Below are 27,169 nucleotides of genomic sequence, written 5' to 3'. Positions count from 1 at the left end.
TCTTTTCAATACATATTTTGAATTACAGATAGTTGAGGATTTCTGGTTGGCTGTGCCCCCAATAAAGATCCGTCAGTGGATCTGTTTCTCCTACTAATGACAGCTGTTCAACCCTGCTTTATCTAGATCATACAGTGTTAAGCAATGGTATTTAGCAATAATATTGAGTATATTCGCCACAGTTCGAATAGTGATGTTACTTACGCGTACGTGTGTGTATGCCATCTCGCTGCTCTTAGGGTGTGACTACACGTGGGCAATTAGATACAATCCAACATGGGAATCAATAGACAGTAGACCACTACCATCCTGGTATGATGAAGCAAAGCTTGGTATTTTTATTCATTGGGGAGTGTTCTCGGTGCCGTCAATATCATTTCCTCCAAATACTATGGTGGCGTGGTTTTGGCAGTATTGGAAAGGAGACAAATTGAAAGTTTATGACGATTATATGAAAGCTAATTACAGACCAGATTTTACATATGCTGATTTTGCTGAACAATTTACTGCTGAATTCTATGATCCCAATGAATGGTCAGATCTGTTTACTGCCTCTGGAGCAGAGTAAGTTTAGTTAGTATTGTACTTTACCAAAATTGTATGTTATGGTTTACACAATAAAGATGTTTCCAATATGTTAAACTAAAAGGCACCGCGATTAACTTGTTTGAAAAGACTTCTTTCACGAGTTACCTCGTGGGTTTTCTCCGGGTCCTCCGGTTTCCTCCCACTGCTGAAGACCCCTACGCGCAAGCGAATTATTGAAATAAAATTAAACCATATGTTAGTCCCGAAATGACCTAGTTTGTGTCGAGTGGACGTTAAACCCCATTTCTCTCTCTCTCTCTCTCTCTCTCTCTCTCTCTCTCTCTCTCTCTTTCACGAGTTATGTTAACGATTACATTGCTTTGTATAAATGACCTATTATAAACATTTTAATATCTTTTTTAAATCTCAGTAGTTATTTTCAGATATATCGTATTTACCAGTAAGCATTGCGAAGGTTTTACAAACTGGCCTTCTAAATACGCCTTTAACTGGAACTCAATGGCAGTAGGACCTAAACGAGACATCGTCGGTAAGATATACAGTCTGATATTTAAATATATATACTATTCAAAAAAAGTAGGGGATATTTGATTTTGGGGGCATAATACTAAAATATGCAAATGACTACGAAAAAAGTCACTATAGAACCTAACAGAAGAAACATTTCCAGTTACATGTGACGCCCAAACGCACCAATAGCTACCGCATGGAATGCAGGTGATGCTTGGGATCATCATGGGGGTCCAACCCAAGATTTGCACGACTCTGACTTTGAATGTTACAGTCATTGTGGCGTTGAATTCCAGGGTGGAAACATCAGTTTAATTGTTTTAGTGACCAGAAAACAAATTTTGATATGCGTCGGCTTACCCAAAATGAAAGGTTACGTGCCCTTGGCATGCTACAGATCGGCACAACACAGGCGGTTGTGGCGCGGACGATGAATGTTTCTCAGTTTGTCATAAGCAGGCTATGGTCCAGATACCGTGATACACAATCTGTACAGGACAGACCACGCTCAGGTCGACCAAGGGCGACAACTCAAGCCCAGGATCGATTTATCCGTACCTTGGCCTTGAGAAATCGTGTCATCACAGCAAATCAGATCAGCGCTCGTCTTCAAACAGACACTGGTGTGAGAGTGAGTGGCCAGACGATTCGGAATCGACTGCATAGGGGTCACCTTCGCGCCCGACGTCCTCGCGTGATCCCTTGTTTGAGAGATCATCACATTCAGGCAAGACGTCGTTGGTGTAGGGATCGTCAACACTGGGATAATCGACGCTGGAGCAATGTGATGTTTTCAGATGAGTCAAGGTTCACTGTTGATTTTTTGGACAGACGTAGGAGGGTTTGGCGTCGTCGAAACGAGCGCTTCCAAGACGTTAACGTCATCAGACATGATCGATTTGGGGGTGGTTCTGTTATGGTGTGGGGAGGCATCACTGTTGCTGGAAGAACGGCTTTACATGTTGTTGCAGGGCGTGTTACAGGCTAGTACTACCGGGACAACATCTTGGCAGTCCATGTTGTGCCGTTCGCACGACGTCATGGCCGCCGTTTCATCTTCCAGGATGACAACGCAAGATGTCACAGGGCCAGGATCGTTACAGGTTACCTCCAACAACAGAACATCACCACATTACCTTGGCCAGCACTGAGTCCCGACCTCTCCCCCATCGAGCATGTCTGGGACATGCTTGGACAGAGGTTACGTCAACGTCAACAACGTCCTGCCAATGTCCAAGAACTTGCTGCTGCGTTGCAACAGGAATGGGACAATCTGGACCAAAATGACCTTAGACGTCTCATTAGGAGTATGCCACGTCGGATCAATGCTTGTTTGGCAAACAGAGGAGGATTTACCCGTTACTGACTTGGTTGTGATGCTGTGGTAACTTTGCTGTTTGACCCCGGGTATCATTTTACCTTTATAATGGTCAGTCTGTGCCTTACTTAGTCTAACGATCATTTGGAATAAATCGATGAATGTGAACTTCATTTCATTTTGTCATTTGTTTCTTCGTCAGTTTCATTAGGTGACTTTAATAACACTTAAAAATCAAATATCCCCTACTTTTTTTGAATAGTATATAATGTAGTACTACTGGCCCAAGAAGACAATCAGATTTAAATAGAAACTGTCAAATTAGTATAATAATGCTAAAACTTTAAGCATACTACTGGAACGTTACATTGTGACTGACATCTCGATAGGTATCACAATCTCTTGGAATTGCAATTTCTACACATGTTCAAGCGTAGCACCATTTATCCAAATCTACCAATAGTTCAACTAGTATCACATTTTTTTTAACGTTCCTGATGCACACTATTTGACGTATACCCGTCTTCATTAGCCCAGTCTGAGTAGAACAGTAGAACGTTAAACCCCATTTCATTTCAGGTTGTCAGGCCCTTTATACATTGGGGTTGATCTGCGGTGTATTGACACCACACTCTTAAGTTTGTGTTATTGGTCATTTAATTTAACAATACCGTACTTTTGTTTTCAGGTGAGCTTGCCAGTGCTATAAAAACAAAGACTTCACTCCATTTTGGTTTGTACCATTGTCTTTATGAGTGGTTACATCCTTTGTATTTACAGGACAAGGCCAATAATTTTACAACTCAAAACTTTGTTAATGTAAGTATATATACAAAGCAATCAAGGGTTTATTGTGTGGGTTATGGTGGCAGCATGGTGTAAGACGTACTGTTCTTCCATTGTTAAAGAACCTTACGTGCAACCATTGTATGTCCATAGCGATGTGTGGGGTGGGGGTGCATGCTGTATCATAAGGTCTGTCCTTGAGTCAACTGGCGTGATTTCGATTCCCCAGTTGTATGTGACAAGGACTAGTGTCGCCTGTCCAACCTCGTGGGTTTTCTCCGGGTCCTCCGGTTTCCTCCCACTGCTAAAGACCCTTACGCGCAAGCGAATTATTGAAGTAAAATGTGTTGGTCCCGAAATGACCTAGTTTGTGTCGAGTTGACCCCATCTCTCTCTCTCTCTCTCTCTTCTCTCTCTCTCTCCATAGCGTGGACCCTAATATATGTATGTTAGATCCGAGATGTTCTAGTGTTAGTTAAATGCGTGCTGTAGCAAAACTACATGACTCTATTTGGTTAGAATTGAAATTTCAGACAAAGACTATGCCTGAACTTTATGAAATTGTAAATGCTTACGAACCGGAAATCGTATGGTCTGATGGCGAATGGGAAGCTACAAGTAATTACTGGAAGTCAAAAGAATTCATAGCTTGGTTATATAACGATAGGTTAGTCTTAATGCATAGTGTAAATCTTTAATTTATTTTGAATACATATATTTTGGAGTTTATTTTTATTTATTTTTTTATTTATTTTATTTTGAGTTTATGATGTAGCTTACCACTGTTTAAATTGTTAAAATATATTTTTCAACTCATGGAAATGTAAGCCCGACAACGGAAGTCTTTTGTTTGCCTGCATGTCACTTGTTGGAGAGCAATAAAGCCGCAGTTACATCTTAGGGGTCACGCACGTAGTTGTTCAATTGAACTGTAAACCAGGTTGAAATAGGTTCCTATTTTACCCTAGTTGACCGTACTTGACAGTACTTCAAACGTAGTCAAACCCTAGTACAGATATTTTTGAACATGTTGAAAAGTTTTAGACTAACCACGGTCAAATCATTGGTTCCTCGAAGTTCAAACTACATTTATAACTACGGTTAACTGCGATGTCTAACTACGTTAAATGCGTTTAAACTACGGTCATTCCCCCCCACTACTGTAAACAACGTGCGTAAACGTTAGTTGTGCCCTCGGCTTAACTCTGCTTCTAATTGGGGTAGGATGCCCATGTGTGGTGTAGACGTTCAGATTAAGCAGAGTGATAAGCGATTTGATTCGTTGATGCTGTATTTTGGATACAAGGCATCACTTTGGATGTGTTCAAATAAGAATTGAGATATCTTAACTACTATTATTATTATCATCAATGCTTGGCAATGGATCATCAATACGAAATGAAATGGGGTTTAACGTCCTACTGTTCTGCTCAGACAGAGCTAATGAAGACGGGTCACCAATACGCCCATATATATGTACACACAAATATCACAAACAATAGCAAACTGAAACAGGATGGCGTAGTTAGCAAACAGGTCTATCCAGGACTCATTATGCATGTTGGAGATTGAGACCTGATATATAAGAAAACAATCACAAAGAAAACATACAAAACCGTTAATCTATTCCTTTTTTCAGTCCTGTTAAGGCTACCGTTATAACAAATGATAGATGGGGTAGCGATGCTAGGTGTCAACATGGCGGTTTCTGGAATTGTGACGACAGATATCAACCTGGTTAGCTATTTTCTATTTGGGGTAGAAGTAGTCTCTGATAATGAAACAAAGTTTATGTTCCACTGATCAAGCTTTATCGCCAACCAATCTAACAATTTCTCAAATAAATAATAAGTTACTGCATACATTTTTAGAAAGAGTTTAATCTATATAATCAAAATTGGATTACAAATTTTTCGCGAGGAATGTTTCGAGCTTGAATCCCAACAAAATAATTTCGGTGCACCGAATGTGGCATTCTCAATTAATGTGTTGCCCTACAACTTGAGAGGGATGCAAAAACCGGGACCCTTTCGTGTACATTCTAGTATTGTGCCTGAAAGAATCTGGAATTCTGTGAAGATTAAGCGTTTCACGTGTGCCCATAGAAATTCAAAAACGAAATGTAGTCAAAAATCTTATATAGTATTAGTCTTGTTGAGACGTTAAACGTGTTCTGCCAGTGGAAGTTTTATGTATATCAAACACAAGAAAACAGATTTCTTACAAATAAACCGCACCTGCACAAAATGCCGTTAAAGAAATAATTTTCTATTTAGGTGTCTTACAGAAAAGAAAATGGGAAAATGCCATGACCATTGACAAATTAGCTTGGGGTTTCAGAAGAAATGCCGAAATTAGAGATTTCTTAACAACCCATCAACTAATAGCTACGTTTGTTGAAACAGTCAGGTACTTCTAAGATTCCCTTTTTTCAAATTTTCAGAAAAGGAAAAACTACCGATGTCGTAAACATGGCAACAAATTCCAATTTTAACAGTATTAAAATGTTAATAGTAGTATTTCCACAATTAATACCGACGGTTTAATTTTTCGACTAAGTAACTACTTTGAAATTAGTTACATGTTTTATTTGATAACAGCTTTGGTGGTAATCTGTTAATGAATGTTGGTCCGACAAAAGAAGGTAGAATTAATCCTATATTTGAAGAGAGACTGAGAGACATGGGAGCGTGGTTAAATGTCAACAATGAAGCAATCAAGGGTTCTAGACCATGGTCACATCAAAATGACACATTAACACCGGATATATGGTAATGAAGAAATATACATATTATATATTATTATTATTATTATTATTACGATAACTCTATATAAATTGTCATTTGTTTCAATGTAATATTCTATTTCTTAATTGCAAGGACAGTATTACGATATCGCCCACTATGCAAATAACAAGCTATTTATTTATTTTATAGGTATACAACGAAGAATTCGTATGTTTATGCCGTAGTACTGAATTGGCCAGTGGGTTCTACTCTTACCTTAGCAGCCCCTATGCCACAGTCCAACACCGTAGTCACATTACTCGGCTACCCTGGTACCTTTGAATGGACAGTTAGACATTTAACTGGTCTATATATCAAGGTTCCTCCAATACCTGTCAATGAAATGCCCTGTAAATGGGCTTGGGTATTTAAATTATCTAATGTGGTGAATGTATAATAAATAGTATTATCAAGAACCTGGGCAAGTTAATATCTGGCGCGTTAGTTAGTTATCCGGTGCGCACCGGATAATAACTAGCGCGCGTCAAATATTTTTTTGATTTTGTGTTCCTTACCGGGCTCCGTATAACGCCAATCAAGTTATTTCTGTGTCTGAAATAAATATCTCCCAAATCTGACTTTGTTCAGGCTATTATTTTCTATTTATGTAATATCATGATTAAATTTACTATAGTTTTGTTAATTTAAAAATACTGTTTGTGTTACTGTACACATTTTCTCTTCCAATTTGGATCTTATATAATAAAATTTGCCCTACTTCTCTTTTCATTTAAAAGTGTTAGATAAAGGAAGAAACATACTTATAAATAGCATTATTCGCTCACAAAAGTCACCGTGGGAAAATATACATGCTTCCAGATATATCTTATAATGTAAAGTCATATAGTAAGTTTATATCTACATTCTTATCTCTACGCTACCTGGTTGCTATATATATATATATACCTGGATTATTTGTTAAAAAGTCATTCCTGTGTTAGCAGTTCATATTATCAGAGATCACAATGAGAGCAACGGTTTCGCTGTTGCTTTTGGCGGTCCTGACGTGTGTTGTTGCTGTTCGTTACGAAGCTAACTGGCCCTCCATAGACTCCAGGCCGCTACCAGCATGGTACGACGAAGCAAAATTGGGAATCTTTATTCATTGGGGTGTCTTTTCGGTTCCAAGTTATTCTCCTGATTCCTTGGCGGAATGGTTTTGGTGGTGGTGGAAAGGGGCTAAACTGAAACCTTACAGCGATTTTATGGCGAGGGACTATAAACCAAATTTCACATACGCTGATTTCGCCCCATCTTTAACCGCTGAATTTTACGATCCTAACGAATGGGCAGATATATTCCAGCATTCTGGTGCTGAGTAAGTATGTTTGATATAAATTACTTACTTGTACCCTATCTTGTACTTGTGACATGACATTCTTGAGAGGTTATATGATCTTTATACGACGAATACCCTAACTATTATTCTGATACCAATATTGGGTGATACAAGTTTGGAAACTATTTCTATTCCATATGTCTTGAATCATTTATTGAGACGGTATATTATTTGTAGATATGTTGTCTTTACTTCCAAACACCACGAAGGGTATACAAACTGGCCTTCTAATTATTCATATAGTTGGAACTCAGTGGCTGTAGGACCTCACAGGGATATGGTTGGTAAGAGCACATATTTAGCATCTATTATTGAAATTTACTTTGACTCCGGCAATCTAAAGAAATATTACGTTTTTAATGTAATATCGTACAGATGACACAGGGCTCGCCTAATTCGCCCGGAGAATATTGTAATCTTGAATTGAACAGCAGGTGATAATCGAGTCTTTTGTTTCATGTCTTGATCTCAATAATTTTGCATACCAAAATAAGAACTTGCTAATTGTTTGTCTAAACAAATTAAAGTCGATATTTAATTGTTTTATAGATTGCCAAATTGAGAATTATTCTTTATTTTAAATTATATTGAATTTTGTTAAGTTTCCACATACTGTGCTTATATTTGATTTTGATATTTTATCAACAGGAGAACTAGCAACAGCTATAAAAACGAGAACTACTCTTCGTTTCGGTCTATACCATTCTCTGTTCGAGTGGTTCCATCCTCTTTATTTGAAAGATAAAGCAGGCAACTTTTCGACAACAACGTTTGTAGATGTAAGTACACTCTCATCCATCCAACTCACAACGACCATCGTCAGATGTAAGACATTTGCACATTACGACATGACAGACATTTAAATAGCAAAGTGCTAAGTAAAATTAAATATTTGGTAGTATAAATAAAATAAAACCAAGCACGAACAATCCAAACCATAAGACAGAATTCGAAGTCCTAAAAAACATTATAGGCAAAATAGTGTATTCAAGCAAAATAGTGTAATCAGCAAATGGACTGCTCCTCGTGTACAAATTACACGACAAACAGTGGTAACAGGTGTCCGGAAGAGTAAGCTTACCCTGCCTGGCGCCACACCCGCCATAGCTGCATCCAAACTATTAGGCGAAATCTCGGTAAAATAGCGTGATTGGCCAATGGACTATCAATGACAGCATACACAGGTTGTGTTCCCAAAACAAACGGTATAGGCAAAATAGTGTAATCAAGCAAAATAGTGTAATCAGCAAATCGACTGCTCACCGTGTACAAAATACACGACAAACAGTGGTAACAGGTGTCCGGAAGAGTAAGCTTACCCTGCCTGGCGCCACACCCGCCATAGCTGCATCCAAACTATTAGGCGAAATGTCGGTAAAATAGCGTGATTGGCCAATGAACTATCGGTATGCAAAATGCACGCGATGAACTGTGTTAACGATGTAGTAGATATTATCAGGGAGATAGTAATAGTATACGTGTCAATTAAATATATCTAGAATAATAGCCGAGAGAGACACGTTATATTTACCAATAAAATCAATATGACGGCCATAAAACTTGTTAAAGGTTTTAATAAGTTTAGTGCGCAAGTATCCTTGTAGTTGGGGGATTGGATGGCTGAATGGTTAGCGTGCGCGCGCTTTATCATAAAGTCTGTCATTGAGTCGACTGGCGTGGTTTCGAATCCCCGGTTGTACGTGGCAAGGAGTAGGGTCGCCTGTCCAACCTCGTGGGTTTTCTCCGGGTCCTCCGGTTTCCTCCCACTGCTAAAGACCCCTACGCGCAAGCGAATTATGTAAATAAAATTAAACCATATGTTAGTCCCGAAATGACCTAGTTTGTGTCGAGTGGACGTTAAACCCCATTTCTCTCTCTCTCTATCCTTGTAGTTGAAGCTTAGATGACAAATGCCTCGTATAACACTACTTGGAAACATTGTATGCTAGGATCGATTGTACTATATTTTATTTGTAAAGATGGTTTCTCTACATATTTTGTCTAAATTTCATTTATTATCCATTTCAGCTGGACTGAAACGCTTTTAATTCCAAGAGTATAAATAGCAATTTTGATGATCATTTTATATATTTATTCAGACAAAGACAACCCCAGAAATGTATGAAATTATAAATACTTACAAGCCTGAAGTTCTCTGGTCTGATGGTGATTGGGAAGCTCCAAGTACTTACTGGAAGTCTGTTGACTTTTTAGCCTGGTTATATAACGACAGGTAGAAGATCAATTATGTCAATATTACTTTTTAAAACTAAAGCAGGTCAATGTCACCATATTTAGTTTTTAAAATTAAAGAGCATTGCGGGTCGATCTTTTGATTGAGAGAAATGGATTAAAATCTATTTCACACGGTGTCTAATTCCCGTAGAAATTTTAGTGTTAATGATTGTACTTCTGTTTCAATTATCTAAATTGTATCATGCACGGGGCCGATTAAGTTCACCTTTTCCATCACCCTTGTACCACTTGTCTAGTGGGATATGGTTTACCATTAGGATGTTTTACTGTAGGATTTGGTTTTTGACTAACGTTTAGTACATACAATACTACTTACACGTATTACAAAGCAGAGACGATAAATCATATATTATGTTTATCTATATAGCCCTGTTAAAGATACCATTGTAACCAACGATAGATGGGGTATAGATGCCAACTGTCATCACGGTGGTTTCTTGACCTGCATGGATAGATATCAACCTGGTATGTATAAAAAAGATTAATCTAGGACGTTTTGTTTCTCATCATATACCAAGAGGTCACCATAACAATAACAATTATAAATTGTTTCCATCTTTCGTTATCTTTAGAAAAAATCCTGGTCTGTCTTATAAACCGTATTACTAGGCTAGTAGCTTTAATAATCAATCAGATTGAAAGTGTTTTCGGTTGCCTAGCTTGTTCAGACAAAGTGTCATATTCTTAGAATTTTTATTATGATATTAACGACATAGATGTTCGTGTCGTATTGTAAATTATGTAAAAGTTGTTGACAGTGTGTGGAGAAAATATTATATTTCAAATGTATTTCAGGTGTCCTGCAAAAAAGGAAATGGGAAAATGCAATGACAATTGATGGAAAATCATGGGGATATAGAAGAAATGCCAACTTGAAAGATTACCTATCTATCCATACGCTGATAGCAACATTCGTTGAGACAGTCAGGTATATCATATCATGTTTTTCATAGTTTCACATTTTGGTAAGGAAAATATTGAGAACCACGATCCCCTTCCATAGAATCCACTAAGACTTGTGTTAGCGTAAATCCCGAATTTGGTTACACGACTGTTTTGAACGAACGCATACGCAACGTTAAGTATGCTTCTTGAAACGGGCCACCGGGTTGATTAGACCTCACTTTACAAGAAACAAATAATCTATATAACGCTACATAATATGTCCGGGATTTTTCTGAATTGATATTCAGTTTAATACTAACATATTCCCCCTGCATAATAACTTTTACAAAGCTGTTTATATTTTGAAAGTTAATTTGACGATATAAGAGACGCAGCCTGAAATTGTTACAGTAATATTTCTAGCTATTCAACACACATAATGCACTACAACTTTCATTTATAATAACATTATCATGATTGAGAACAAAATTTGAAAAATTATTTGTTTATTTATTTATCACAATAATTATAATACACGTTTTACTATACAGCACTGGTGGAAATATGTTGATGAATGTTGGGCCAACAAAAGAAGGTGTAATCAATCCTCTTTATGAAGAAAGACTGAGACAATTCGGTGACTGGATGGGAGTTAATAGTGAAGGAATTAAAGGCACTCGGCCATGGACTACTCAAAACGACACTTTAACTCCAAATGTCTGGTGAGTGCAATATTTTTAAAATATTATATGCATAATGTTCACATATTCCATTTTTGTTGTTAGAATTATTAGAAATTAAAGATTTTAGGTTTGGAGTTTTTTTTATTAAGTTAGATTAATATAACGAACTGTGAAATGAATATCAGAGCAGATTCAATACCATCCATTATTTTCTATGGAAACGTTAACATATCGATTGGTTTATTAAAGGGACAATAACACTCTTGCTGACTTGACAGCTCCAGAAAATAAAAAATAGCCTTATTCTAAGTACTAGATGTGTTAGTGTCCTATATATACATGTTGTGTAAATTATCCATTAAATTCTATTTTACTTGACCAGAGGGTTCAATATTTTTGAATCCAAGTCACATTTGAAAAGCTTTACGTCAGGCTTTTCAAATCATTTAGTTGAATTTTTCCAATTTTTTTAAATTAGGTGTGTTAAGATGAAATTTGTATCATCAATTAATTGGAATATTGTAAAATAGTACAATTTGTTGACCAGAATAAAGATTGGGACATATTATTCAGTTACAACAAGGGTGGTATTGAGCCTTTAATTGACTCCCCTATGAATTGTTATTTTATCGTAGCTGTCCACCACCAAAATAAGAATGTCTATTGATATGTTTACCATTAATATCCACCACATTTTTCCAAAGATAAATCTAGTAACCCAGGAACTAAAATTTCAATTTTCATTCTATAAAATTATTTTACGTTTCAGGTACACAATGAAAATGTCCACAGTATACGCCGTTGTGCTCGATTATCCAAAAGGCCCACTCCTTAGCTTGGACGCCCCAATGACTAAGGCTGGCGCCACAGTAGAAATGCTTGGATACCCTGGAACATTTACCTGGACCGCCAGACCTGGAAAAGGAATTGATATCACCATCCCTGCTATTCCTGCAGATAAATTACCCTGCCAGTGGGCATGGACATTTAAGTTTTCTGGTTTAGCTAATTAATAAATACTTTGATATTTAAATTATTGAATAAAAGTTTTTTGTATACAGGGATAGAACTCTTTTGTTTCTAAAAAAGAAAGTTGAACATGGTTGAAAATATCGTGATATTGTGAGTGACGCTGGGTTAATTGGCAAATGTTACTTGTCTTCTTTCCATTTATATCCACTAACATCGACATCAATATCGTATCTAGACATTTATGCATCGAAACAATTTCTTTAAATGGTAATAAAAACCCAAAATACATAAGCGAACATATTAATGGTGCTACAGTCGTATAGTGTTGTATCATTAGGAATTCATTCAATGTATATTATAATTTCTACCTTATTCTCATCAAAAAAAGATATTATAAAAATTTGCAAAATCATTAAGTAAGTCTAAATATAGCGATTATTAAGATGTTATCTATGCCATCTATTTAGCCAATAATTAGTTTCATTTATCCTGGTGATTTAGCAATTGTTTTAATGTCCTACTATCCTGGTCAAGAGACTATTCGTCGAACAGACAACAATGTATTATCGAATTCCAACTGTCAAGGGATCTTTTACGTGCACGCCAATGTGTACACGGGACCTCGGTCGACCGCCGTCCTGCATCACAGACAAGGGGCAACCACGCCGTAAAATCTGGCTGAACTTTTTCGCCCAATGCAGGGATCGAACACCCGACCTCCAGGCTAGCGAGCCATTGTCTTACCCGGTTAGCCACCGTGCCCGCCCCCCCCCCCCCCTCGCATTATATACAGACACAATATAGTAAATAATATAAACTCCAGCATTAGAAATGAAATGAAATGAAATGGGGTTTAACGTCCTACTGTTCTGCTCCTAACCTGGGCTAATGAAGACGGGCATACGCCATACAGTGTGCTATGAGGGAAATTTTGCCCGGACAGCGGCACTACGGCCTACTCTTATATCGAATTCCAACTGCCAAGGGATCTTTTACGTGCACGCCAATGTGTACACGGGACCTCGGTTTTTCGTCCCATCCGAACGACTAGACAGCTTTCCTTGCCAGCCCCTCCGTCCTGCATCACTGAGAAGGGAGAACCACGCCGGAAAATCTGGATGAACTTTCTCGGCCAATGCAGGGATCGAACACCCGACCTCCAGGCTAGCGAGCTAGCGTCTTACCCACTTAGCCACGTGATCCCCCTCCAGCATTAAACTATTTGTTGATGACACGACTTTGTATATGAACATAGGTGACCCACAAAACCTAAAACACTAGCACCTAAAATGGGTTCATTTTTCTCAAAAAAATATGGCTAGATAATCTTAAAGAAGGCTTCGAGCACAAAAAAAACAGCTGGGCCTGCTGACTTTTCAAACACACTGCAGGTGGGATATTGATATAAATAACATTTTGGCTTAACATGTAAACCAATTAACTGTCCTCGTTAATGCTAGGTTTTCACTACCACGAATGGCGCAATGATTGAAATCGTGGTTTTAATCGTGGTGATACTATCCAATATTAAGGTCAGTCGTGGCAATCGTGTTGATGGTATCGAAACGTGCCCGAACATATCTTCTCGTACCAGATTATGCACTCAATAGGGAAAATCCTATTGTAACGCATCGCACGACAGTGGGAACCTAGCATAACGAAAGTATTCAACCTTATTTTACCTACTGTGACGTTATATGGGATGAGAGTATCACTGAAATAACAAATGTTTTAAAAGGTACAGGAAACAAACTTTTATTTAAAAGAAACCGGTTTTGGCAGACTGCCAGAGGGAAGGTGAATACTAGATGCCACTTTTGACACCAATCTTACTTCATATAGCCTGATAAACCAAAACAATGTCCCTGAATATTTCTGCATAACTTAAATAATACATGTTCGTCTTTTTTCCGTTCTGCAGTTGGAGGTGGTATCAGCTTGATCGTTCAAGAAATTTACCTACTGCATCGTCCTCAATCCCTTTATAAATCTATACCCCCATCTTACTATTTTGGCAATGGAAAAATCAAATTTACAATTCTCGTCTTCACTCTATATTGTAGTGGCCTCGCCTTGATAGATTCGGGGTAATTTCTTTTAATTTGACCCTTCCATACTTTTTTTAAAATTTTCAAAATATTTTATTCGGAACTTAAGACCTGGAACATTTTGAAGATATCTACTATTAAAATATGGTGTCTAATATTGTTCATTATATGTTCGTATGTTTATGGATACAGTGGATCTAGATTTATATTTATATTCTATCTATCTGGGTGATTAAACGATTATCGTTTTGCGTGTAGTGAGGTTCTCCTGCACTTACCATTAGAGAACACTTTTAGCTCTTCGTACTTCAGAAGGTTCTCGTTGTTGGGCCCTGTCCCTGTTTGCTCACTGCGCTGTAAAGATCGCCTTCGGAATGGCGGTAGTGTAGTGTAGTTTGTCTTGTCCGTTGGTTTGTCTTATAGGCTTCGTTTTGCGTGTAGTGAGGTTCCCCTGTACTTACTATTGGATCTAGTTTATTTGACTGATTAAGAGTTTATTTAGATTTCATTTTATCTCTGCGATTATTTAGATTTCCTTTTATCTCTGCGATTATTTAGATTTCATTTTATCTCTGCGATTATTTAGATGTCACCTATCTTGTAATTTGCCAGTTATTAGATTTTACTAAAACTATTTAGATTTTTCTAAAACTATTTAGATTTTGCTAAAACTATTTAGATTTTGCTGAAACTATTTAGATTTTGCTAAAACTATTTAGATTTTGCTAAAACTATTTTAATTTCAAATGTCCGGTGATTTAGCAATTATTTAGATTTAATTTATCCCAGGAATTTGGCAATTAATCAGATTTCTTTGTTTAGCTTTCAAATATCTCGGTTGTTTAGATTTCCTGTATCCCGGTAATTTGGCAAATTTTAGATTTATACCCCCTCCCCTACACAGCGACTTAGCGATAGTTTAGATTTCATTTATCCTACCCCGCTATTTTGGAACTTGTTTAGATTTCAAATATCCAGATAATTTAGCGAACTATCACTCAACAAATATGAGTTATGTTTCCCCATTTGGAAGGTTTCCTATTCCGCATTTTCCTCTTATTAATCGATGGCCCTACGCTTTTTACTAGGGGCGAGGACACTACTTTCACTACGAGGTATAATGCACGTATTATTTCTCCCCTTATTTAAATGCAGAGTCTAGCAATGTTCCGTTTAATCATGTTCCGGACGTCAAAAATAACAACATTTAGAAATCTGCGTTTGCAGTCTATATCCGATGTAATAAATATAATTGCCACCTAAAATTTCGACCCTTGGTTCGCCCGGCGCAAATTTAAATAATCAAGCCTTGTCAGCAATTTCTAAACCGAAACGTACTTAAATGGCCGGCCGGAAACTATGTGTCAAAATTTGTGTCGAACCTCTTTACAATAATGCCAACAATACACAATATTTCGCGCCTTGATTCGCTCGATGTTTTACAATACCCCTTCCAAAGATATCGATAAGGTAGATTACTATCTTTCCTCCATAAGCCTCCTCCCGGATATACTGTTGAGTTTAATTGATACGACCGTCTGGCCATAACTACCGTTTCCCGGAGCATCCCAAAGGCTGTACCCATTCCTTCTGAGGAAGTGCATAGTCTACCATTAGAAAAGAAAACAACGATCATTTTAATATGAGTAACACTTAATTTGGCATTAAATTTACCCCTCGCAATGACCTTCACAATTCACTTATTGCCTCTAAAAAGATATGTTATCTGAATAAAGTAGATCGTTATTCCAGCTGTTAAACCACGTTAAGTAGCATGGGTGCCCGAATCAAATTTAATAATGAATTTTCTAGGAAGGTTATGTTTTATAATCACGGTCAGTTTCTCGATTGCTGTTCGATATGAACCGAATTGGCCTTCGATCGATTCTAGACCGTTGCCAACCTGGTTTGACGAAGCCAAATTTGGCATTTATATCCACTGGGGTATATATTCTGTACCAAGTTATTCACCCGATTATGCATCGGAATGGTTTTGGTGGTATTGGCAAGGACAGAAAATCCCGGCTTACGTCGACTTCATGAAAAGAAATTATCCTCCAGATTTTACGTATGCCGACTTTGCACCTTTGTTTACAGCGGAATTTTTTGATCCCAATGAATGGGCCGAGATTTTCCAAGCAGCTGGAGCTGAGTACGTAATTTAAATATTTTGAATACCATTTATTTTTACTCACTTCTCCATAGAATCGGGGAAATTGGTGATGGCTTAATTTATTTTTATTATTCAAATAATTGGGTCAAAGTTGTAAGAGTATCTTAGACCAAGTATATATTTTTAAATATAATAATATTGTCATTGTTATAGTTATTTTAAAACATTGTTTAAACAACTGTTAGGAAAAGTATATATTTTTAAATATAATAATATTGTCATTGTTATAGTTATTTTAAAACATTGTTTAAACAACTGTTAGGAAAATTAATTTTGAGAATTAAGTTTGTATTTGATCAATTCTTCCACAATATGATTTAATAAAGTTCCTACATAATATGACTGAAAACCTTTAAAAATTGTTAATTTATGTATTTTCTATGTTTTAGAAAATGTCTTGTTGTTCGGTTTCTTTTCCAAATAAAAAAGATAAAACCGTTTAAATGGTTCATATATGGTAATATAGGTTTTTGATGCATAATTTAACTTACATGATATTTTGTGGAATATCGAGTTAATCCTTTTTGTAAAATTTATATTTGTTTACTATTTCAGATACGTAATATTGACAACTAAACATCATGAAGGTTTTACTCTGTGGCCATCCGAGTATTCTTTCAACTGGAATTCAATGGCTGTTGGACCAAAACGGGATCTTGTCGGTACGAGATGGGGTGTAATTTCTTTCAAATTGTAATGATTGAAATTATATTATGATTTGTCCCGAAATTACATAGCAACAGTGGTCAAAAAGCTCTTATTTTATGTTGATATAGTTGTGATGAAATCCATTCACTTTCCTATTTTTCGTAAAGCCACTTATTTATACACACTAAACAGGGTTCAAATATCCACAATACATTCCCATACTCGCATTCACTCCATAGAGTTCAAATATTCATCCATTTTAATTTCTGGGATATCAGAAGATAGTCCCAGAACCATTATTATCTCAGTTTTATGTGATTGATTATTTATTAACATGCATCAAGGTATATTCTCGCAGATTTTCAGGAATATTAGTGGGACAAGGATAGTCTCCATTAATTTTGAGTGTTTCTCATTTTTATTGTTTAGGTGAATTTGCAAAAGTCATTAAATCCAACACATCTCTACATTTTGGTCTGTATCATTCTCTGTTTGAATGGTTTCATCCATTGTATTTAAAAGACAAAGAAAATAATTTCACAACAACAGCTTTCGTAGATGTAAGTTCTATATCCTACATCTCTCTAATTCTAAAGTGAGTACTAAAGGTGCCTTTTATGAGGCATTATTATGCATACTCTTTACAGAAAACCCGAGGAGTTTGAATACTTTATATGTTCCATTTGAATTGTCGTTGTCCCTAAAGTAGTCCGAATCAAATATCAAACTCTGAAAAGAATTGCGTGTTATTTTTAACTAGAAGAATGCCCGGCTTCGCTCGGGGTCATAACCCCGAAACCGGAAGTGGTAGATTAACGCCACCTGGCCTATGTTACTCCCCGGTCCGAGCTACCCCTATACCCCAAATTTCAGACTTAGGGCAGACCTAGTGTAGCCCCCAACCCCGAACAGATAGACAGACAGACAGATAAACAGACAGACAGACAAACGACAGTCACAAATATTAGTATAGATAGATAGATATAGAGAACATTGTTTATAACAGATTTATTAGGTCAGGTGTGAACATATGTCGATTAGTACAACATGCAGTTCACGTGGAGACTTATTTGACCCTTGTTAGTTAATATTTAATATTTCAAGTATAGCTTCGATTGTTATAAAGTTAAGGTTTTTTGTTTTTTAGACCAAAACCATGCCAGAACTGTATGAAATAATAAATACCTACCAGCCCGAAATCATTGAGTCTGACGGTGACTGGGAAGCAAACAGTTCATATTGGAAATCAACAGAATTTTTAGCTTGGCTTTATAATGATAGGTTGGTTTGCAAACATTGCATTCGATACTTAAAACGTCTAGATTTGTGTTAAAAGTACAATTGCCGATTTCATAGGAAGTGCCATGGAAATCTGAATTGTGAGAAGACAATCTATTCCGTCCACTTCATTTTTGAGACACAAAATTAATAGACCTCGTCCCATACTATACTGTCCCTAAATTGGCCATTTTATTTCGTGATGCTCGGTGAGAATATAACTAAGCTGCAATGATGTATGTGCAAAATATATTTTTATATGTACCATTTGGATTATGGTCCCTTCAATAAAAAAATGTTATTTTTATTTTATTCGCTCAGTCCAGTAAAGGACACGGTTGTTACCAACGACAGATGGGGAAAGGATGCGACCTGTCATCATGGTGGTTATTTAACTTGTAACGACAGATATCAGCCAGGACATTTACTGAAAAGGAAATGGGAGACTGGTCTGACTATTGACCGTAAATCTTGGGGATTTAGAAGAAATGCGAATCTTTCTGATTATTTAACAACACAATACCTTATTTCAACATTTGCGGAGACAGTGAGGTTGGTATTGAATTGTGCGATTTTACGTTTTGTGGATCTTCGATTTAGTGTGATTTAGCTATACAATTACATCTGGTTTCATAAATAAGTTGTAAAACTGTATGCAAAATTCAGACATATCTGAGAATTTATTAATTGCGTCACTGCCTGGGCTGGATAATTAAAAATACGAGTCTAAAAGTATTTTCAATACGACTTAAAAGATGCATTATGTAAGATTCCAATAAAGAGCCGATCATTCTTGCTACAATAGTTTAAAATGGTTACATGTAATGTCAAATAAATGTATTCAAACCGTAAGTCAAATTAATATTTATCCTGGCGATGTTACGAAAGTTTGAGTATCGTAGTCTTGATTGTCTAGTACAAGTGCTACTATAATAAACGAAATCTCTATAATATTCTATTTTAACGTTTAACGAATAGCGCTTACATAATGTATATTTAATCCAATTTATATAATTTGCTTGTTGAAAATACATTGCAGTTGAACTTGCTTGTTTTGGCGAGGATACCAAAGGTATATTAAATAATTGCAAGCTAGTACAGTTGATAGTTTATTTTACAGTATATTGTCCAAGAATCATACAGCCTTCCTAAATACACGCATTATACTCTGTTGTTTTTTAGTGTAACTAATATGTATTTTTGTGTTTAGTTTAGGTGGAAATTTTGTCATAAATGTTGGTCCAACAAAAGAGGGGGTGATTAGTCCTATCGCTGAAGAACGATTGAGAGAATTTGGTTCTTGGATGAAAGTAAATGAAGAAGCTATCAAAGGGTCTAAACCCTGGTCCACACATAAAGATGCATATACTCTCGATGTGTGGTATGTATAATTGCTCTAGACCAAAAAAGGGACATGCAAGTTTGTTTTATTTGTGTTTGTAACACTTCCAGATTATTTGTAAATGTTCATTCCTTTAGGGAGAGAACGCGGGGGGGGGGGGCTACACACAGTCAAACTTTCACACAACTCTACACCCTGCACCTTTAGAAAAAAAGACATTGGCCAGATGACTTTATTTATAAACAAAGTACAACAAGAATTCCTTAGCTTCCAGGGATACATTATATGGTCAGCAAGTGTAAGCATGTAAAATTAGTAGACTAATGAGAACAATAAATTGTCCATAGTCTGGCAGTGTTTTATGGACAGTTAATTTTTGTTACCATTGCTTTGTTAATATGCAGTGACAGTGTTGCTACGTAAATCAATCGCAATCATTTTTTTTTCGTATAAGGTATACAAAAAAGGGCACATCTGTATACGCCATTTTATTGGACTGGCCAAAGCAGGGAAATATCAACTTAGAAGCGCCAATTACCCAAGGAAGTACAGTGGTGACGCTTCTAGGATACCAAGGCAAGATCAAATGGAATGGAGGTATACACACTGGAATGGATATAGACTTATCAAATATTTCCATAAACGAATTACCCTGTAAATGGGCCTGGATTTTTAAATTGGACGGCCTTGTCAATTATTGAATAAACTTAAATATTCTTACATTTGTCTTTTTTACTGTTATCTTATACCAAGTAGCCTTCGCCATCTTAAATCCAAACCGTAGCCCCGATTAGTTATAACTAGTGACCGGGTCGTGTGCGTGGCATGGTGTACTTACTTCTCACAGGAATCTAGGTCGATTTATTTTAAGCACCGCACTATATTTTAGAGACACACTTTCACACACGAGAATTAAACTCGGCATTGTATGGTGCAGACAAGGGTTGTATCACACCAATATCTTGACTAAGTTCGCCGAAGCGCATCTTTTGCTTAGGTTACTAAGTAATCCACAATTTGATTACTAGATACTTTATACAAACAACTGCTTTGTTAATATGCAGTGACAGTGTTGCTACGTAAATCAGTCGCAATCGTTTCTTTCGTATAAGGAATGCAAAAAAGGGCACATCTGTATAAGCCATTTTATTCGACTGGCCAAGTAATTAATGAGCGCCATCACTGTTGATTTGTTAAATACAGCTAGATTAATGAATTAATGAACGGTTACGCTAAATTTTGTCCAGTCGTCATATTTCCTGCCTTGGCATGCCCACAAAATTGTTGTTGCGAGTTCTAATGTTTAACTGTTGTAACAGAGGTCATCGATTCTAAATGCTGTAATAGACCGTCTAATATTCTTTCCTTCGGTTCGAAAAATGAACTTTGGCACCACGGACCATCTAGAGGTCGGTACAGGATCCTACATTTCAATAGCCTTTAGCAGTATTACTTGAAAGACAGTGCAATTTGTTACATTCCATGTGGTATTGTTCACCGAGCTCGAAAGGACGACCTCAATTTCTCAGCTATGTCCCCTTTTTAAAGCCGCCAATATCCGTCATTTTCGTGACCCCTGGAAGTTCATTACTTTCCTGACAAACAGGCGATACTTCAGTATTTTGTGAAATAAATTCGTCGCGTGCTTCAATGACCATCTTAGTTCAGCCATCGGGATTGCTGACCCAGCTGAGACACGCCCACTGCATTGCTAGCGCAGTGAGCTGAGGGTGCTCCCCAGTCGACATGCCCGATGCGCTGCTACCGCATTGAGATGAGCGACCCCAGTTGAAAATGAATGTTATCGTATTAGGTAGGTCTAAGGTAGTACATGTAGTATCACTAATCCCCAATCTCTGATCGAGGTATCACTTAATTACCGAAATATGTAGGAAATTCGACTCGGACACCAAATTTATTCCTTGCGTCGCATTTTCCCGCCCAAGCTGGTCTAAATCTTGAATATTCCCTCCCCCACCAATATTGATCAGCGGTTTCACTAATCAGAAAAATTATTGAAATAAGTTCAGCTACCCCGAAAACATATATTTTGGTACCAAACTCGTTCATATGATAATTGGGTGAAACTTGGAATTTTCAATCCAAAACCGTTGGAAATTTTGTATTTTGGCCAATTGGGTACGGATTTCGGACTGGGGCTTTATTTTGGTGATAATATTAGACGTTTGAAATATATCTATAGACATGTGGTTAGTGTGCAGTGTGAGAGAGGAGAATTATACTCGAACATATGAATTTTAACCAACGTGTATAAGTGGTGTACATATTATGTCCATCCCGCAGCCGATACCCATTTTAAAAGTGTGACGACGGGACACAATTCATTTTTGTGGAGAATGGAAATGCTACTAGGAACCTGTATGTTGATGTTAATGTTTGGTTATGCCCTATAGCATGGAAAACAATAAGCTTTATTTGAAACTATTTTAATATTCCACTAAAATAATGTAATAACTGATAATAATGTACATGGATAAATAAAATACATCATAGCCAATCAAGCAATTCGTAGCCAATTGCTATTTATCCAAAATCCCAAACATTTTACTGTCAACATTTCATTAACATCCTTGGTTAAACTACGCGTTTTTCAAATTTGTTAACGTAAACACCCACGCCCACTGACAAGGCATTTTGTTAACTGCTATAGGTGGTATCATGATACCAATACCGCCAGTAGGCAGATTTGTATACTGAAATTGTCCACCAGTATATCCTAATAATGCAACACGTGTATTCGCCGAGGGCACAGGAGCAGCAAGCTCCAATGTATCTGTCTCTGGCCAGTTTAAAACAATAGCATATATGATATTAGCTTTCTTGGTATACCTGTTGAAGAGAAAAAATGTAAAGACCTTGGATATTATGCATTTTAGCAGGTATGACAATCTGTGTTTTTATCTTTCAAAAAAGATCATTTCCTCTCTCTACTAAATAATACGTTTTCAATTCATAACCAGTCTATTCAGACAAAATGACCGATACCTGTTTTGGATTTTGCGCTATGAATTATATACCCAAGGCTAAAACTTTATAATAGTATTTCTTCGGTGAGGATTTACAATGAGAGGAAATTATTTAAGACCCACCCACCCCAACCATCGATTTAAATAAATATTCTTCAAAAAAGAATGTCCTGGCCCTTTTCTGACATATATATGCACCACTATCCAATTTTCAGAAGTATTTCAAACTTTAATACCACAAGAAAACTAATGAAAAACAAACTTGTAATTGTAAGACCGGGTGTGTTTAACTTACCATACAGTAGGAGTTAATGTATCGTTTTGTGTTGTCCATGGTCTTGTTCCACGAATAGCATCACCATTCACAGACAACCATTGGCCCAACTGTCTCAATCTCTCTTCAAATATAGGAGCGATAATACCATCTTTCTGGGGCCCCACATTCATAAGCATATTGCCTCCACAGCTGAAAATAAATTGGGCTATATTTGGAACATTGCAACACAAATTATGAATATCATATTGTTAACAATGGATAAAATTAGATTTTATGCGAATTTTCAGGGGTTAAAAACACACTCATCTATGTTTTACTCCATGTCCACTCGACACAAACTAGGTCATTTCGGGACTAACGAGGTTGGACAGGCGACCCTACTCCTTGTCACGTACAACCGGGGAATCGAAACCCCGCCAGTTGACTCAATGACCGACTTTATGATACAGCGCCACGTGCTAACCATTCAGCCATCTAACCCCGCAAACATATTAGCAATGTTTGGAATTTTGATAAAAAGTGTGGATAATTTATTATTCAAAATAATTGTATCCATTTTCTCGGTGGGGTGATAAAGGTTTATGTTTGTAGCCCTATATGATATTAATTCCATCCGCTTCTTACCTTACAGTTTGAGCAAAGGTGGCCAATATTTCTTCTATGCTGAGATACTGACTTAAATCTGCATTTCTTCTATATCCCCACGATTGTCTATCAATAGTCATGGCATTTACCCATTTATGTGTTTGAAGTTTACCTAGATAATACAATTTCATTATTCAATATACAGCGATGAAATAGCATACAAAATTAATTAACTAGAAACTTAAGACATGCGTAAATGTGATAAAACAAGGACACAGTAAGCTATAAATATAAGATAGTGAATTTTGAAGGTTTATATGGCGACAAGTTAAAGATCATACACTACCAAAGTTCTTGTTCAATATTACATGCATTAGCGTAATGTTATGACCATTCAACTTTTAATGGGTGTTTATAATTAGATAAGACTTTAAATCAAAATAATACCTATCTTTTCACTTTGATATATGTGAACAATCTGGCTTTAACCGCAAAAAAACCCAATAAAGATATGAACAAGGTATAACTAAAAACTAGAATGGTATAGTTGCTTGTATTTTGGTAAAAGATTATCATAACACGTGTATCATTATATATTCCGTATTACAGGTACTATCAACATGTGTGCTAATTTAAAATACATGTAAATACATTACTGATAAATCTACTAATTCACATACCGGGAAGATATCTATCTCTGCAAGTCCAAACGCCACCATGTGTACAGTTAGCACCAATTCCCCATCTGTCATTAGTTACAACTATATCTTTAACTGGACTAAAAAGTTAAAAAAAAATATATATTTCTATACACATAAGTTTTGGGAAGCTATCCGTCACGACTTACCTTATTTTAGGCAAAATCAAATGCCAATTCTTATATTTACAATTATATAAATTCTGATAGCTTTTGAATATAAGCAGATAGTAAATTAGGAAAATAAAACAAAACATAAAATTTAATTAAGGTTTGGCAGAATTACTTTTATATAACACCATAAATAAATGAAGCCTCTCGTTTAAAAAGAGAAGGCTTATGGTTTACCTGTCGTTGTAAAGCCAAGCAAGGAAGCCAGTTGAATTCCAGTAGGTATCAGGTGCTTCATAATCACCATCAGACCACACAATATCTGGCTTATATGTATTTACTATCTCATACAGGCCCGGTAAAGCTTTTTTCTGTTGGAAAAATTGAGTTTAGAATATTTCCGCATGTAATTGATATTTCTATGGGTGTTTCATACAATATTATATATTCTTTTTTACTCACTTTTACTATGTGGTATACATCTGTTGTTTGATATAATATGCCACAGCTTGTACACTTTATGAAAACTGCTTAATATTTTAATTACTGGGACAATGGGTTTGTTTTACCATTGTGCATTCAAAAATTTTTAATGTTGATTAGAGATTAATGGGACATGCAATGACAGAACTATCATCTCAGATACTACTTCAGTATTGCTTCTCATATAGAAAGTCCGTTTACTATTTACTCGAATTTGTTTTTATTTTCATGGACTAGAGTTGTTGTTTAATTCTGCTTGATTTATTTCGTACTTTATTTGCAAATTGCAACATATTTCTCTGGAATTTTAATGGCAGGTCATATTGAATCAAGCAATTGTGGGGATCAACTTACCGTAACAAAATCTCGTGTTTGCCAGTTATTTTCTTTATCTCGAAGATACAGTGGATGTAACCATTCATATAAGCAGTGGTATAGACCAAAGTGCAGTTTCGTTTTACCGCGAATTGCTTCCATTAGTTCACCTGAAAAATAGTATTTTAATTTCTTATATCTAGCCCTATGTAGCATTTCAGTTAGTAATCAAATTTCAGAAAAAATATTTAACAGATACAATACATACCAACAATATCTCTTTTGGGACCAACAGCCATTGAATTCCAGTTGAACGATATATTGGATGGCCAATTTGTATACCCTTCACCATGTTTGCTTGTAAACACAATGTAACTGAAACGAAAAGGGTCATGAAAATATATGTGTGTACATACTAAAAGATGCATTATGTAACAGCTAAATCTGCATATTACAGGATTTTGTTTTTACTTCAAATGTTATATGAATTTTTATATAGATATTTTAACCATATGCCAAGCCTATAATCAACCCTCTAGAGCATCGAATGGCGCAGACGTAAACGGATTGAAATATAATCGTCATTTGAAGATTGAGTCTCGATTAACAAGTAACGTTGCTACGATAATAAACAATCTGTCAAAACTTCAAATAGGGATAACGTCGCCCAGCATGAAGTATTTTGAATGAACCTTTTCAATACATTAATTTTGAATTATCAATTTTTTAACTATTATAGCATGAACGAATCGATCTTCATAATGCATCTTTAACCCAAGACATTTTCTACTTTTCTACTCACTGTGATCTCACAATTTTAGCAGGAAAGTAGGTCTTTTTCATTCCCAGAGCAAGTAAACGATTAAAAAAGTGTTTTGCGGGGTGTAGTTGGGATCATTGCGTTGAGTGATTGCCATATCATTTACCAAAGAATCAAGAAATATACAGACGCATCACGGAATTGGTATAGAGTGCTCCAAAACCAGTATCATACCCTACCAAGATGTTCTTTACCGCTTACTTACTTGTCAATTCCAATCCGAAATTGACATTTCCCTGAACATCTATGGCTTATACACAGTCCTAATCCCGAATGCCAGATTTCCGTTGTATCCCGAAAAACGATACTTGGATTCTTAAAGAGATCTGGCTCATGAAACGCTGCAAAACTGCTTTTTACGTGAAATGAAATGAAATAGGATTTAACGCCCTACTGTTTGGCTCCGACTGGGCTAATGAAAACGGGCTATGAGGGAAATTTTGTCCGAACAGCGACGCTATGGTCTACTCTTATATAGAAATTCAACTGCCAAGGGATGTTTTACGTGCACGCCAATGTGTACACGGCACCTCGGGTTTTCGTTCCATCCGAACGACTAGACAGCCCTCCTTGTCAGGTCCTCCATTCTGCACCACTGACAAAGGGAAACCACGCCGGATAATCCTGATGAACTTCTCGGCCAAAGACCGGGATCGAAGCCGCGACCTCCAGGCTGGCGTCTTACTCACTTAGCCACCTTGGCTTCCACTCTTTTTACGTGAACCTGGCATTTTTGTTAAAGCTATGAAATTTAAAAAAAAACTCAATATACATACTCAGCACCAGATGAATTTAAGATGTCCGCCCATTTATTAGCGTCAAAAAATTCTGCAGTAAAGTCTTTGGCAAAATCAGCGTACGTAAAATCTGGTTTATAATTTTTGTTCATAAAGTCTATGTATGCTGGGACTTTCAAGTTCTTCCAGTAGTTCCAAAACCATTCTGATTCACTGTTGAACCCAACACTTGGAACAGAAAAAACTCCAAAGTGAATAAATATACCTAATTTGCCCTCATCATACCACGCTGGTATAGGTCGAGAGTCTATAGATGCCCAATTAGGTTCATATCGTATTCCTGTCACGAAGCTAGTAGACAGAACCACAAGTGTGGATAGGCAATACAGCCAAGTCATTTCCTCAACGGTTTAGACAGCGAGTAAATCTTTTCTAATACTAATTATCTTTTAAATCTATACATACATATTTAAGTAGGTTAACCATATTAAGATTGAAAAAAAAGGTTTGCCTTACAGAGATAACAATGAATATTTATATATGTCCTGTAACCGTTGTCCCTATCTACCTTGCTGTCAGTTCCC

The 27,169-nt window shown here is 36.5% G+C and overlaps 4 protein-coding genes across 5 annotated transcripts; 3 read left to right on the top strand and 1 right to left on the bottom strand.

Moving 5' to 3' along the window:
* Nucleotides 1-193: 193 nt before the first annotated feature.
* On the top strand, nt 194-5,938 carry LOC126827991 (alpha-L-fucosidase). Its single transcript, XM_050557573.2, has 7 exons — nt 194-564; nt 972-1,078; nt 3,066-3,196; nt 3,697-3,830; nt 4,803-4,900; nt 5,440-5,572; nt 5,764-5,938. Exons 1-7 carry the CDS (start codon nt 194-196, stop codon nt 5,936-5,938), a joined length of 1,149 nt encoding a protein of 382 aa, XP_050413530.2.
* A 957-nt stretch (nt 5,939-6,895) lies between these two features.
* On the top strand, nt 6,896-12,140 carry LOC126827997 (alpha-L-fucosidase). The gene is made up of 8 exons (XM_050557580.2): nt 6,896-7,267; nt 7,466-7,572; nt 7,937-8,067; nt 9,388-9,521; nt 9,912-10,009; nt 10,340-10,472; nt 10,981-11,151; nt 11,882-12,140. Exons 1-8 carry the CDS (start codon nt 6,915-6,917, stop codon nt 12,123-12,125), a joined length of 1,371 nt encoding a protein of 456 aa, XP_050413537.2. The 5' UTR covers nt 6,896-6,914; the 3' UTR covers nt 12,126-12,140.
* Nucleotides 12,141-15,931: 3,791 nt separating this feature from the next.
* On the top strand, nt 15,932-19,622 carry LOC126827993 (alpha-L-fucosidase). Its single transcript, XM_056102282.1, has 6 exons — nt 15,932-16,284; nt 16,861-16,979; nt 17,398-17,513; nt 18,101-18,234; nt 18,553-18,783; nt 19,442-19,622. Exons 1-6 carry the CDS (start codon nt 15,932-15,934, stop codon nt 19,620-19,622), a joined length of 1,134 nt encoding a protein of 377 aa, XP_055958257.1.
* A 2,536-nt stretch (nt 19,623-22,158) lies between these two features.
* LOC126827397 (alpha-L-fucosidase) lies at nt 22,159-26,986 on the bottom strand. 2 transcript variants are annotated; one of them, XM_050556698.2, is made up of 8 exons: nt 26,625-26,986; nt 25,297-25,403; nt 25,068-25,198; nt 24,468-24,601; nt 24,103-24,200; nt 23,462-23,594; nt 22,856-23,026; nt 22,159-22,423 (listed from the first exon to the last, which is right to left on the bottom strand). In XM_050556698.2, the coding sequence occupies exons 1-8, from the start codon at nt 26,981-26,983 to the stop codon at nt 22,174-22,176; spliced, it is 1,383 nt and encodes a 460-aa protein (XP_050412655.1). In that variant the 5' UTR covers nt 26,984-26,986; the 3' UTR covers nt 22,159-22,173. The 2 variants fall into 2 exon arrangements, with proteins under 2 accessions (XP_050412655.1, XP_050412656.1); XM_050556699.1 differs by lacking the exon at nt 22,159-22,423 and having other exon boundaries at nt 22,852-23,026.
* Between the last annotated feature and the right edge of the window lie 183 nt (nt 26,987-27,169).

This window comes from Patella vulgata, chromosome 7, assembly GCF_932274485.2.
Source record: "Patella vulgata chromosome 7, xgPatVulg1.2, whole genome shotgun sequence".
In the NCBI taxonomy this organism is placed as follows: domain Eukaryota; kingdom Metazoa; phylum Mollusca; class Gastropoda; family Patellidae; genus Patella; species Patella vulgata.
Note: the sequence above shows the minus strand (reverse complement) of the source record. Positions and strands in the feature narration are given on the sequence as shown.